Source organism: Chrysemys picta, chromosome 22 (assembly GCF_011386835.1).
Source record: "Chrysemys picta bellii isolate R12L10 chromosome 22, ASM1138683v2, whole genome shotgun sequence".
NCBI classification, from domain to species: Eukaryota; Metazoa; Chordata; order Testudines; family Emydidae; genus Chrysemys; species Chrysemys picta.
The window spans coordinates 5,276,962-5,292,282 of record NC_088812.1 but is presented as its reverse complement, the minus strand read 5'-3'; the positions used below and the strand labels follow the sequence as shown (position 1 = coordinate 5,292,282).

The window sequence follows — 15,321 nt, the reverse complement described above, 5'->3', positions numbered from 1 at the left end:
GGTAATGTACCTTAGACACCAGGTGGGTGAAGGTAGTACCAACCCCGTACAGGCTAAGGTAAATGCTATCCAAAATTGGCCTGTCCCTAAGTCTAAGAAGCATGTCCAATCCTTGTTGGGCTTTGCGGTTATTACCGATGATTTGTACCACACTACAGCCAAATCGCCACCCCGCTGAAAGACTTAACAAGGAAAAATCAGCCAAGTGCAGTTCAGTGGGCTGAGAAGTGTCAGAAAGCCTTTATCCAGCTTTAGGTGACCCTTACGTCTGACCCTGTACTGAGGGCCCCAGACTCCAACCAACCGTTCATCGTAACCACAGATGCGTCTGAGCGTGGTGTGGGAGCAGTTTTAATGCAGGAAGAACCAAATCAACAATTCCATCCTGTCTCAGCAAAAAACTTTCTGAGAGGGAAAGCCCCTGGTCAGTCTCAGAAAAAGAATGTTATGCCATTGTGTACACTCTGGAGAGGCTACGCCCATACATTTGGGGACGGCGGTTCCACCTGCAGACTGACCATGCTGCGCTGAAGTGGCTTCAGACAGTCAGAGACTAACAAAAAACGTCTTCGGTGGAGTTTAGCTCTTCAAGACTTTGATTTTTGAAATACAACACATTTCAGGAGCCTCTAACAAAGTGGCTAATGCACTCTCCTGGGAAGGTGTCCCAGAATCAGCTGGGTAAAAATGTCCCTACATTCTAACAGGTTTCAGAGGGGTAGCCATGTTAGTCTGTATCAGCAAAAACAATGAGGAGTCCTTGTGGCACCTTAGAGACTAACACATTTATTTGGGCATAAGCTTTTGTGGGCTAAAACCCACTTCATCAGATGCATGGAGTGGAAAATACAGTAGAAAGGTATAAATACACAGCATATGAAAAGATGGGAGCTGCCTTACCAAGTTGGGGGTCAGTGCAAACGAGGCAATTCAATTGGAAGTGGGCTATTCTCAACAGTTAACAAAAAGGGAGGAAAAAATCACATTTGTAGTGCTAATGAATTCAATGTTGCCCATTTCATACAGTTGACAAGAAGGTGTAAGTATCAACAGGGGAAAATTAGTTTTTTGTAGTGACCCATCCACTCTCAGTCTTTATTCAGACCTAATTTGATGGTGTCCAGTTTCCAAATTAATTCCAGTTCTGTAGTTTCTCGGTAGTCTGTTTTGAAGTTTTTTGGTTGAAGAATTGCCACTTTTAAGTCGGTTATTGAGTGTCCAGGGAGATTGAAGTGTTCTCCTACTGGTTTTTGAATGTTATAATTCCTGGTGTCAGATTTGTGTGCATTTATTCTTTTGCGTAGAGACTGTCCGGTTTGGCCAATGTACATGGCAGTGGGGCATTGCTAGCACATGATGGCATATATCACATTGGTAGATGTGCAGGTGAATGAGCCCCTGATGTTGTAGCTGATGTGACTAGGTCCGCATAGATATGTGGACAGAGTTGGCACTGGGGTTTGTTGCAGGGTTTGGTTCCTGAGTTAGTGTTGTGTTATGTAGTTGCTGGTGAGTATTTGCTTCAGGTTGGAGGGCTGTCTGTAAGCGAGGACTGGCCTGTCTCCCAAGGTCTGTGAGAGTGAGGGATCGTCCTTCAGGAGAGGTTGTAGATCCTTGATGATGCACTGGAGAGGTTTTAGTTGGGGGCTGTAGTTGACAGCTAGTGGTGTTCTGTTACTTTGTTTGTTGGGCCTGTCCTGTAGTAGGTGACTTCTGGCTCTATCAATCTGTTTCTTCACTTCACTTCAGCAGGTGGGTATTGTAGTTTTAAGAATGCTTGATAGAGATCCTGTAGGTGTTTGTCTCTGTCTGAGGGATTGGAGCAAATGCGGTTGTATCTTAGAGCTTGGCTATAGACAATGGATTGTGTGATGTGGTCTGGATGAAAGCTGGAGGCATGTAGGTAAGTATAGTGGTCAGTAGGTTTCCGGTATAGGGTGGTGTTTATGTGACCATCGCTTATTTGCACTGTAGTGTCTAGGAAGTGGATCTCTTGTGTGGACTGCTCCAGGCTGAGGTTGATGGTGGCGTGGAAATTGTTGAAATCCTGGTGGAATTCTTCAAGGACCTCCTTCCCATGGGTCCAGATGATGAACATGTCATCAATGTAGTGCAAGTAGAGTAGGGGTGTTAGGGGATGAGAGCTGAGGAAGTGTTGTTCTAAGTCAACCATAAAAATGTTGGCATACTGTGGGGCCATGCAGATACCCATAGCAGTCCCGCTGACTTGAAGGTATAAATTGTTCCCAAATCTGAAATAGTTGTGGGTGAGGACAAAGTCACAAAGTTCATCCACCAGGTTGGCCATGACATTATCGGGGATACTGTTCCTGACGGCTTGTAGTCCATCTTTGTGTGGAATGTTGGTGTAGAGAGCTTCTACATCTATAGTGGCTAGGATGGTGTTTTCTGGGAGACTACCAATGGATTGTAGTTTCCTCAGGAAATCAGTGGTGTCTCGAAGATAGCTAGAAGTGCTGGTAGCATAGGGCCTGAGGAGAGAGTCTACATAGCGAGACAATCCTGCTGTCAGGGTGCCTATGTTCTAAATCATTGTAGACCTTGAAACATAAAAAGAACCATTTAGTTCTACTTGTAATTATTAGTGAAATTAGAAGTGCATGTATCTTATTAGCTCTGTTTCCTAAATCTCCAGGAAGAAATCCCAGCAGGTGTGGACCCAACCTGAACCAGGCTGGCCAGCACCATCTGTGATTTGGGGAGTGGGTGATAAATGAGGGGGGGGGGAAGAACCCTTTTATGGACACCCAGCCGGCCAGTTAGCTGTAAAATCCCTCTTGGTAACTGTTCTCTGCTTGCTTTACCTGTAAAGGGTTAAAAAGCCTCCTTGCATAGGTACAAAAAAAAGGAGGGGGGAGGGGAGGGGGCACCTGAACTTTTTAAAATTGGTAAAAAAAACCTTCCCTTTGTTGTCTGTTGTTCTCTCTGTGCTGCAGGGACATGGAGCAGCAACGCTATACACAGGAATGCTGTGTAAGGCTTGAACCAGATATGAAAAATTATCTTCCATACCTAGAAGGAATCATTGGGACCCTGAGTGTTTAGATAGATGCGATGAGGTTTATTTCTTTATTTTGGCTTGTGGATCTCCTCTGTGCTAATCCCAGAAGCTTTTGTTTGCTTGTATCCTTTAAGCTGCACCCCAAGAAAGCTATTTTGGGTGCTTAGTTTTTTGGAATTGCTCTTTTAAAATCTAGCAAAAGCCTAAGTTCCAGATGTATTTTCTTCCTTTTTGTTTTGAATAAAACGTACCTTTTTGAAGAACAGGACTGGATTTTTGGTGTCCTAAGAGGTTTGTGCATATATCGTTTAATTAACTGGTGATAACAGATTTCCTTTGTTTTCCTTCTCAGCTCTTCCCTGGAGGGGGAGTGAAAGGGCTTGAGGGTACCCACAGGGAGGAATTCCAAAGTGCTCTTCCTGGGTTCAAGGGTTTGGGTGTTTTGTTTTGTTTTGTTTTTTGTTGTTGTTTTTGCCTCTGGGTGGTGGCAGAGTTTACCAAGCCAAGTTCAGAGAAAAGCTGTAACCTTGGGGGTATAATACAAGCCCGAAGTGGCCAGTATTAATTTTTAAAATCCTTGCGGGCCCCCACCTTCTGCACTCAAAGTGCCAGAGTGGGGATTCAGCCTTGACACCTTCAGATGCATACGAAGAAGTGGGCTGTAGTCCACGAAAGCTTATGCTCTAATAAATTTGTTAGTCTCTAAGGTGCCACAAGTCCTCATTTCTTTGTTGTTCTATCATTGTAGTCCCCATTTCCCTTTGTTTGTCTGTATAATCTGTCTGGTTCTGTGATTGTTTCTGTTTGCTGTATAATTAATTTTGTTGGGTGCAAACCAATTAAGGTGGTGGGATATAATTGGTTAAATAACCATGTTAGAATGTGTTAGGATTGGTTAGTTAAATTTCAGTAAAATGATTGGTTACAAGCGAGAGAGAGTCCGGTAGAACCTTATAGACTAACAGACGTATTGGAGCATAAGCTTTCGTGGGTGAATACCCACTTCATCAGATGCATCTGGCCATGGATGAGGTGCCACGGGACTCTTTCTCGCTTTTTACAGATCCAGACTAACACGGCTACCCCTCTGATGATTGGTTAAGGTATAACGAAGCAGTTTTACTAGATAGTCTGCAGTCAATCAGGAAGATAAGGGGGGAATTAGAATAATGTTTTCCTAAGGGGGGGGTTGGGAACAGGGACACAGGCAAGGCTCTGTGGTGTCAGAGCTGGGAAGGGGGACACTGAGGAAGGAAATTGGAATCATTGCTTGATGGAAGTTCACCCCAATAAACATTGAATTGTTTGCACCTTTGGACTTTGGGTATTGCTGCTCTCTGTTCACGCGAGGAGGACCAGAGAAGTGAGAGTGAAGGAATAAGCCCTCTAACAATGGGCTTTTATTTTAACCATCTGGATCCTCTGATACTGCCCTGCCAATTTCTCTATTTGCTGCCATAAGGTCTTGTTTTTAATGTCAGATCTGTCAGTTCCCATAAAACCTACACTATTCCACCATGATAGGTAGGTGGTGGTTTCCTTGTAAACATAATCTGAATCAGTTCCTATTATTAGCTCTGTTTGCTTGTTCTTCATTCTAGCTAAAACTTCCAAGACTGATGACACTTCTGCAGATGGTGTTCCTCCTTTGATCAATTTGTACTGGATGAAGTTAACTATTTGCAGGTTTCCAGTGAAGCAAATCCCTGCAAAGCCAGTGACGCATCTTCCTTTGGTGTAAAATGAGCTACTGTCCACAAACCAAATGGTTCTTCCAATCACCTGTTCAACTGGGGTTGTTTTAAAGACAGGGTGTGCTTTGGATTCCCGTTGGGGTTCATAAACATGTTCTGGACCGCTTATAGTCAATCCCCATACAGATATTTCAGATTCTTTCAATGGGACTAATTGAACATTCTCGGACGTGAGAGCAAAGACCCTTTGAACGGCCTTATCTACTCTCATATGTCCTTTAGACAGATTTTCCTGACTGAGTAATTTTCCCAGCGGATGGTGACTCTTTACAATCACCTTGCTTGCTCCAATAATTGCCTGAGCTTTTTGTAGTGTCCAGTCAGCAGCGAGAGCAGTTTGCTCACAAATTCCCAGTTTGCTTTCTGGACCTGTCAATGCTCTGCTATAATAAGCAATGGGTCTCTCCCCAGCACCAGTATCCTGTGTAAGCACACTAACAATACAGACATTCTTCACACTAGGGAAATTCGTCGTTAGGGGCGGCCAAAGTAGGTGCCTCCATTAACCCTTTTTTCAGGCTTTCCCATGTATTAGTTGCCTCTTCTGTCGAGGTCCACTGTGGTCTTTTCAGTACCTCATACAGGGGACCTGTCTGCTCTGCATACCCAACCATAAATTTTCTGCAGAAGTTAGAGCCCCCAAACAGATTGCAAAGATTTAGTATCTACCGGCATAGGGAGGTTAACAATACACTTCACTCTGTCCTTATCCACAGACCTTCCCCCTGTACTGAGTCGAATTCCAAGATATTGGACTTTTCTTTCTGTTTAATCAGGGATTTAGAGGGGTTAAGTTTCAAGCCGTGCACTTAGCAGCAAGTCAGTAACTGCCACATTAACGCTTCATGTTCCTGTTCTGTTTCACTGACTATTAAAATGTCATCTACATACTGGACTATCCTTCCCGTTTGTAACAGTCCCTCCTTCTCTAGCGTATTTCTCACTACAGTATGAAATATTGTGGGTGTTTCACAGTACCCCATAGGCAAAACACCCCAGCAGTATTGCATACCTTGGAATACAAAGGATGTTCTGTATTGAGACTCTGGGTTTAAAAGTAAACTCCAAAAGCCGTTTCCCACGTCAACTACCGAGAACCACTTCATGTCAGGGGTTACTACCTCCAACAGGTCTGGGTAAGCAGCCACTACTGGTGCTCCCCGTTTGGCAGTTCTGTTTAACCCCCGACAGTCAATAGTTAATCTCCATGTTCCAGCAGGTTTTTTAACTGGCAAGATTGGTGCCACGTTAGGCACTGAACACCTTGGAATTAATTCTCGTATTTCCAATTCTTCTATAACTCGCCTTAAAGATTCTTTTGCTCCCTGAGGTACTGGGTAGTGTTTTGTGTATGGGGGTGTGTCTCCTTCTATTGTAACAGAGCTTTGTATTTTTCCCATATCTAGGGAGTCCACTGCCCAGACGGTTTGAATCTCAGCCCATCAGCTTTCCCAGCCTTCCAGCACAGGAGGTGCCTGTTTAGGCTTTATCGCTTTTACCATCTGAGTGGAAAGCCCCGTGAGGATCAGATTAACGTCATTTGTTTCTCCCATTACAGTGAGAGTTGTCTGATACACGTATTTGGGACATCCAGGATTATTCCCAATCATTTGATAGTTTCTGCCCCAATGAGATTTTCTCTCCCTGCAATAGCACACTTCTCCTGAATGGTATGTACACCAAAATGGTATGTTTGCTTAGTTCCTGATATGCCCTGTAGTTGTATGGATTCCACAACTGGATATACATTAAATACATCTTTTATTATAGGAATTCCAGCCCCCATGTCCAATAGAAAAGCCCGTCCCTGACTCGGATATTTAAGTGGGGGCATCCCCAGACATCTATTGTCATGGGTTGCTGGAAAATGCATTCCGAGTTGCGGGGAAGGCTGTCCTATGCTACTGAATTACTAGCAATCGGATCATTCAATCCAGACACCAAAACAGTCACTTTAGCCATCTTCCTCACTGCCTTTTCTTCCTCCTTTTGAGACTCCTTGCCAATCATACATGCCTGTAGCTGCGCCCACAGCGTCTCATTCTCTCCTTTAAGGTCTACGTTCTCCTGTTTCAGAGCTCCAGGAGACACCCATTCACTCTCTTTATTTACTCCTCTACCTCTGTTCATTCCACGATCTCTCCAACCCTGGCCACCCTGAAAGAAACCCCAATAACCACAGACTCCAATAAGGTATGAAGGCACCCGACCAGGTTTATTGTCAAATGAAGGATAGTAATAGTTTCCCACAGACCCTACAGGATGTACTACGAATATGTGCCCCCTGACAATGGACCATCTCAGACAGTGGCGGGATTGTCCTCTGCCCCAGACAAAGACAACTCTTCAGGGGTACTTTTATACACAGGTACAAACAAATCACACATCACTCCTGACGTATTGAAGTACAACCCCTCTATGTGTCCAGGTGCCGCCTATTACCTTGTACATGTTGGTATGAGCAAAACAACTCGATCCATCATATTATTCTTTTAACCCTGTTTTTAGGATGGGTCAGCACGTTCCTGTTATCTGCCAAAATTCCCTCTGAGTCAAATCAACTGCCATCAAAGAATCAGCCGTGACATGTCTGGCGACCTCCACCCTGGGATTAGTTACCAGTTGTATTTCTCCAGTCAAGAATCTCAATGTTAGTCTCCTTAATAAGTAATCCGTGGCTGAATCTCCAGGCTTCATGTAATCTGCATAGGATAAAACATTCATGGGTCTTTGACCTTTATCTTTCCCTAACAGCATAATAAATCGTGCTATCAGTTGGTGTGCTTCTGGCTGCCTGTCCAAAACATTTTCACTCGATCTACTGACTGTCTAATCTCCCAGTGGTAGCTGCCCTGATTAACCTATAAGATTCACTCATATTTAAATTCTCTCTTCCTCCTAACTTTGCCCACTGTACTAGCCATGGAGCTAAATTTTTCATATTCAATGGGCCTAATGACTTTACCATCAACTATAAATCTGATGAATTTACAGGAATTATTTGTGTCTGCTCTTACTGTATCTCCCCCACTAAATCCTTAATGGTTGACCTCCATTCTATCACTGCTACACACTTTTCTGGCTTAGGTTCTCCAGGCCAGTTTCTTATTTCTTCCCTTAACTTAATATAAAGCCCCTCTTGAGGTTGGTCAAATTCCCTTTTCTCTTAACCCCCTCGCAGATCCTCTCCATACCAAATATTTAAATCCAAACACAAATACACATCTCTTTCTTTTTGACACACATCCGCAACTTGTAGCTCCTGTATTTTCACTTGCTTTTTCTGTCCTGCTCTAATTTTCTGGCACCAACTGTGAGAAATGCTTGTGATCTCCTCTTCCTTTCCATTGGTGAAATCTCGAATTCACTGTTTCATTCCTATCACTTGATGATCTAATTTATTTTTATCTGCTTTAATCTTTTTCCAATCCATCATTCTTTTCTCCAGTTCCCTATTTTCTTTCCCTATTTGTTCTAACGGAGTTTGCATTATCTGCGCCTGCCTCACTTCCCGCTCCAAATTTTCCTGCCAAGGTTTAAAATTCTCTTGTAATGTATCTGATGAAGTGGGCTGTAGCCCATGAAAGCGTACTCCTGTTCTTTTTGCGGATACAGACTAACAGGGCTGCTACTTTGAAACTTGTAATGTTTGTAAATCTGCACAGATTTCCCCCTTACATAAAATTGCCTTTTACAGCTTGCCAAAACAACAATACTACGGCTGTTTGCTTTTTACTGGCATTCGGCTTGTATGTTTGTACATCTTTCTCAAACATGTTTTCTAAGGTATCAAATGTTATATCCGGTTCCACTGCACCTTGCATTCAAGGGCATGTCCCAAATGCAATAATCTCCTTCTCTAAGAAAGAAGGGGCTTAAACTTTCGTCTACTGGGGTTCCTCTTCCACCCCTTTTCTTCTCTTCTTAAAAAAGTATTTTAAACGTTATTACACTGACACCATGAGGGATCTCCCACACGTTTTCCCCTCAGCAATTTCACAAATAAGGAGTCACCCTTATTAGTCTTAAATAAGGACTCTCCCAACACTGTAAGACCCCGTCTCCAAATCTGGCACTCCTTAATATCTCTCCTCCCTCCGCATTCTCCACCACTTGTTAGACCCGCAATAGAGGTCTCCCTACGGGATGGGGAGCAAGGAGATATTGGACACAGTGTTGGTATATAATACTCTAAATGGTCTTTATTGATAACAAAACAAACCTTATTCCCTCCACATTCACACCCCAAACATACTATACCAGAGTCCAAAGGTCATAAGGGGATAGAGACTAGGACGGAGAATATCTTATTGCCCTTATATAAATCCATGGTACGCCCACATCTTGAATACTGAGTACAGATGTGGTCTCCTCATCTCAAAAAAGATATACTGGCATTAGAAAAGGTTCAGCGAAGGGCAACTAAATGATTAGGAGTTTGGAATGGGTCCCATATGAGGAGAGATTAAAGAGGCTAGGACTTTTCAGCTTGGAAAAGCGGAGACTAAAGGTGGGATATGATAGAGGTATATAAAATCATGAGTGGTGTGAAGAAAGTGAATAAGGAAAAATTATTTACTTGTTCCCATAATATAAGAACTAGGGGCCACCAAATGAAATTAATGGACAGCAGGTTTAAAACAAATAAAAGGAAGTTCTTCTTCACACAGCGCACAGTCAACTTGTGGAACTTCTTTCCTGAGGAGGTTGTGAAGGCTAGGACTATAACAGGGTTTAAAAGAGAACTGGATAAATTCATGGAGGTTAAGTCCATTAATGGCTATTAGCCAGGACGGGTAAGGAATGGTGTCCCTAGCCTCTGTTTGTCAGAGGGTGGAGATGGATGGCAGGAGAGAGATCACTTGATCATTACCTGTTAGGTTCACTCCCTCTGGGGCACCTGGCATTGGCCACTGTCGGTAGACAGGATACTGGGCTGGATGGGCCTTTGGTCTGACCCAGTATGGCCGTTCTTATGTTCTTATGTTCAGAATGGTCCCAATTGCCAGTGTAGGTTCCTTCCATCAGGCCTTCTCACCGCACAATTCCAAAGAAACAACCTTGGGCGGGCTGCCATGAGCCAAGGCCATGAGCCAAGAAATGCCATTTCCCGAAATTCTTACACAATTTTATCTCAGTCCAGCTGGAATTGTTTCCTTTTCTGATGATTTTCTGTATTTTTCTTGGATTGTAAAATTGTTTTTGCAAAAAGAGTTCTAAGAATCCTTGACCTTAACTCCATGCTTCGGTATTCAGACCAGGCTTCAATGATCTACATCCCAACATCTCTATGACTCTGCACTGACCTGGAGAGGAAATGGCTGGGCCATGATTCCTGACCTGGCAATTGTGAGAATGGGAAGTGTGGTCATAGGCGGCCATTTCTCTGGAAAGGCATGATGAAGGCTCCTATCGATATAAACTGCACCGACAGCAAGGCGTAGAACAGAGACATCAGCAGCCATGCACCCGGACAGCTACTACCACAAATGGGAAAGCTCAAAGCAGATGGAACTGGCAGTGCAGGGAGTGAGCAGCACACCTGGGAGAGCCGGTAAAGGTGAGCTGGTCTGAGGAAGGGTGGTCTTGTGATTAAGGAGCTGCCCTGGCAGTCAGGAGTCTTGGGTCCGATTCCTGGCTTTGCTAATTTGAGGTTGGCCAGTGCCAACAATCAGCATAGTTTCTCTCTCTCTCCCAATCAGTGTATTGCTTAAATATGGATATTCCCATCATCCACATAAACTCCTTTCTTATCATGGGGCAAACTCATCCCTGGGTCACTCCAGTGTCTTCAGTGTTGCTATTTCAGGGAGGGAACTGGTCCTGTGAGCCTGCCCATGTCTTCCCGCTACAGCCTGAGAGGATTCTCATGTTCCCTTTAAGGCAGGGGCTTGTCAATCTGGGGGTCACACTCACCCTGCCCTCCCCATATTGCCAAAAGGGAGAGGGATTCCCAACATGGAAAATGGAACACAGGGAAGACCGAGAAATACCTCAAGGTATTTACCCTGTGGTGAATCCCTCCCCTCCCTTTGTCCAGTCAACTTCTCTTGTGGGGAACCATGTTCAGTGCTGGGAGTCTCTCCCCAAAGGGAATGTTGTGGGGGTTGATCCTGCTGTGACGTTATTGACATGAACTGTGACTGTATAGACCATTGTTGCAACCAAGGTCATATAGTGGCACCAAACCTTGTACAAAGGAGGTTAAGTAAGGTGTCCTTGAAAAGGTTATGATTTGCTGGTTATGATTATGCTATCTGTATGCACGTATCGTTTTTCTATTTGACGTTATAAGTATTGGCTCTATACTGTCTGTATTTCAAACTTGGACTATGCTTCTGGGTGACACCCCAGACAGTGGGGCATCAGCATTGCCTAGCCTGCTTAATGGCCCATAAAGGACCATCAGCCATACAACTGACCCATTGAGAGAAGGCAGATACACCTTGTAACTCAGCAAGGCATGCAGGGACATACCTCGGGACAGAACTCTAAGGCTTTCAAGCCATGGCTGGGCAGCTTGTATTTGAGAAAAACTAAGAACAAGTCACATGGCAGATGATATAAAAGGCCCTGGAAACTCCTCCATTTTCTCTTCAATCCTGCTTCTTACCTCTGGAGGAACTTTGTTTCACTGAAGCTCCGAACATAGGACTGAATGACCCATCCCAGCTGTGGATGTACTCCAGGGATTTGATTTGAGCCTCCAGTTTAATCCATCATTGCTACAAGCCTGAACCAATAACGTTGCCATTACTGTATATAATTGATTTCATTTAACCAAGTCTAGCTCCCATCTATATTTTTTTCTTTTTATGAATAAACCTTTAGATTCTAGATTCTAAAGAATTGGCAACAGCATGATTTGTGGTAAAGATCTGACCTGTATACTGACCTGGGTCTGGGACTTGGTCCTTTGGGATTGGGAGAACCTTTTTTCTTTTGCTGGGGTATTGATTTCGTCCTCATAATGAATGGCACTGGTGCTGATACTGGGAAACTGGAGTGTCAAAGGGAATTGCTTGTATGATCTATGGTAGCCAGTGGGGTGAGACCGAAGTCCTCTCTGTTTGGCAGGTTTGGTGTGCCTTAGAGATGGAGAACCACCAGCCTGGGGCAATGACTGCCCTGATCTAAGCAACTTGTCCTGAAATGATACTTTCAGTTGTGTCCCACCAGAGTCAGCATTGTTACACCCACATTGAGATATCTAACCAGCATTGCTCCCCACAGCTCTTTGTCACTCCAACTCCACCCAAGGGAAGGCCATTGAAATCCTGTATCTCCTGCTGGCGATTTGCATTGCAGTGGCCACAGCTCTCATCGTGGTGAAACTTGGGAAATGTAAGTCTCCTGTTCGTTTCTACCTCAGCCTCAGATCTCACCTGCCAAGAGTGAGGCTGCTCTGACTAGTTTGGGGTGGATTTTAGCAGTGGGGCACAAAATTGGGCAGAGACTGGAGGCTCAGCTGTGACCTTAATTATGGAGCTGTTGCCATTGCTAGGTAACTTTCACTCACCTGTGAGTTAAGGTGACCGGATTTTCAAAGGGGAGGAATTTGTCTTTAGCATGTGGCCTGCTAGCTTTCCAGGGGACTTGTGCTCGTAAACCTCAGAAAAATATGAACCAAAATCATTAACTAGGCCATGTTTGTGGTGACATTTTGAAGGTTGTGAAATATTCATACAAAAATGTTTTTTCAAGGGTGTTCTTGGGCCAGTGCAAAGGGTTGGCTGCGGATCCCGCTAGTGGAGAAGAAATGTTTGGGAGTGAGAACAATGAAACGGGGCATAGCACAATGCGCTGCCACAATTGCCTCTTCCACATTAACACAAGGAGAGCTTGGGCCCGACAAATACATTCCTTCCCTTTTTAACTTTGCAACCAGCTAACCACACACAAACCGAGACAGGCTCCTCGTGGCAGCAGGCGGCTTTCTGCTCCGCACAGCAGTCAGAGCCCTGCATTGCTCTGGGAAGGCTGAACCTTTTCACTCTCAGCTTTGCTCTGCCCCTTTGAGCTGTCCAGCCACATTCCACGCCCGGGTGTAGTAAAGCAGCTGCACCGCATCTCTTGGGGCCACTGGCAGGTCAGTGTAACATAGAGCAGCCCCAACGCAGCTCTACATTGTACCGAGGACCGAGCTGCTGTCCAGAATAATGAATCCCGGTGTTAAGCACAGTGCACCTGTAGTGGAGGATCACAACTAGCATGAAGTAATGGACATCAGAAGTCTTGGGTAGTACCTGGGAGGAAAGTGCATTTTACAGCACCACAGATATCCCCACAGATATGGGTTTCCCCTGATGATAAATTTTACTCTGCTATCAAAAGTCTCATGTCTACAGTGTCCCAGGGTCTTGCCAAAGCCCAGCTGGATCGAAATACTATAAGAAGAGATGCCAAGAGAAATCTGTCAAATCACAAGAACTATCTAGGTGAGAGGATAAAGGACATGTTTCTATTCCTTGTTTGACTTCGCGGATCTTTTCTGGTCCTTACACCTCAAGGGAGGGGAGAGTTGGGCCCACGGGGTCAGGTGCAGGGCTGGTGAAGTTGATGTAGCTCCTTGGACTTCAGTGGAGCTGAGCAGACACACATCAGCTGGGGATGTGACCACGGCTCAGACAGGACTCTAGATCAGGGGTGGGCAAACTACAGCCTGTGGGATTGCCCCCCATGGTGCCTCAGGCAACGCACCACTCTCAGAAGCGGCCCGGCACATGGGGCCCAGGGGGAGGCAGGGCAGATGGCTCCATGTGCTGCCTAAACCTCCAGGCACCGCCCCCTGCAGCTCCCATTGGCCAGGAATGGGGAACCGCAGCCAATGGGAGCGTCGGGCAATGTACCTGGAGGTGTGGCAAGGGCAGCATGCGGAGCCCTCTGCTCCCCCTCCCCCAGGGGCCACGCAGAGACGTGGTGAGCGGCATGGCGTGGGGCCAGGCCAGACGTGCAAAGAGCCTGCCTTGGCACCAGTGTGCGCCACTGCCACCCCGGAGCCCAAACCCCTCCTGCACCCTGCTCCCCAACACCCTGCCCTGAGCCCCATGTCTGCACGTTGCAGCCCTCCTGCACCCCAACCCCCTGCCCTGATCCCCCCACCACACCCCGCACTCCTCCTGCACCCCAACCCCCTGCCCTGATCCCCGTGCTGCACCTTGCAACCCAACTCCCTGCCCTGAGCTCCCTATTGCACCCCGCACCCCAACTCCCTGCCCTGAGCCCCCTGCTGCACCCCTCCTGCACCGCAACTCACTGCTCTGAGCCCCCTGTCACACCGTGCACCCCTCCTGAACCCTAACCTCCTGCCCAGAGGCCCCGCTGTACCCCGCACTCCCATGAACCCCAACTCCCTGCCCTGAGCCCCGTCACACCACGCACCCCTCCTGCACTGCAACTCACTGCTCTGAGCCCCCTGTCACACCGTGCACCCCTCCTGCACCCCAACTCCCTGCCCTAAGCTCCCTATTGCACCTTGCACCCCAACTCCCTGCCCTGAGCCCCCTGCTGCACCCCTCCTGCACCGCAACTCACTGCTCTGAGCCCCCTGTCACACCGTGCACCCCTCCTGAACCCTAACCTCCTGCCCTGAGGCCACGCTGTGCCCCGCACTCCCATGAACCCCAACTCCCTGCCCTGAGCCCCGTCACACCACGCACCCCTCCTGCACCCCAACTCCCTGCCCTGAGCCCCGTCACACCACGCACCCCTCCTGCACCCCAACTCCCTGCACTGAGCCCCCTGTCACACCACGCAACCCTCCTGAACCCTAACCCCACTGTACCCTGCATGCCCATGCACCCCAACTCCCTGAGCTGAGCCCCCGTCGCACCTGCATACCTCCTGCACCCCAACCACATGCCCTGAGCTCCCTCCTGCCGTCCGCATGCCTCCTCCACCCCAACCCCCTTCCCTGAGCCTCCTCATACACTCTGCACCACTCCTCTACCCCAATCCCTTCCCCTGAGCCCCTCCCTGCACACTGCACCCCCTCCCACATCCCACACTGCCCATCATACCCCAATCCCCTGCCCCGGCCCTCCATATAATTTCTCCACCCAGATGTGGCCCTCGGCCAAAAAACTTTGCCCAACCCTGCTCTAGATTATTGTGGGGTGTGCGACAACCTCAGGAAGGGGAAGCAGCTCTTAGAAGTTGTTGGATAACATTGTCCTGTTCCTATCCAATGAAATTTTGTTTTGATGGGGTCACGTTTCTACCAGTGTCTCATTGGCTGAGAGGGTTATCCTGATAGGGAAGCCATGGGCATGAGAGGAATTGGTCTGTACCAGGAGTAGGCACATGCCTGGGGCCCCAACCCTCCCAGAAGAGTGTGGTGGTGTGTCCCCAAAAACCCAGCAAATGGCCCCTACCAACCTACCTATAGTTGGGATCATTGCACAGGGGCAGGGCCAATGGGAGCCATCATGCTGGGGTGTGCGTGATGCCCCTGGATTGTCTTAATGCAGCCCTCGGTCTGACCTGTTTTTTCCATCACAGTTCCCCTGAGTGGGTCATTGACTGGATCTCTCTTAAGAAACACTG

At 46.8% G+C, this 15,321-nt stretch overlaps 1 protein-coding gene across 8 annotated transcripts in view; it reads left to right on the top strand.

Annotated features, from left to right (window-relative positions):
* Nucleotides 1–157: 157 nt before the first annotated feature.
* LOC101942095 (CD209 antigen-like protein C) overlaps nt 158–15,321 on the top strand; it is a 30,178-nt gene continuing 15,014 nt past the window's right edge. For 2 of the 8 annotated variants that reach the window (XR_010594443.1, XM_065576094.1), the window contains exons 1-3: nt 159–10,336; nt 12,010–12,120; nt 13,125–13,214. Coding sequence is in view for 7 of the 8 variants with exons in the window: in XM_065576094.1 (XP_065432166.1) it covers nt 10,240–10,336; nt 12,010–12,120; nt 13,125–13,214 (298 nt within the window). In the remaining variant the exon portion in view is untranslated. Of the gene's footprint in view, nt 10,337–12,009; nt 12,121–13,124; nt 13,215–15,321 lie in introns of all 8 variants that reach the window. The other 6 variants (XM_065576091.1, XM_065576090.1, XM_065576095.1 and 3 more) reach the window with 6 other exon arrangements.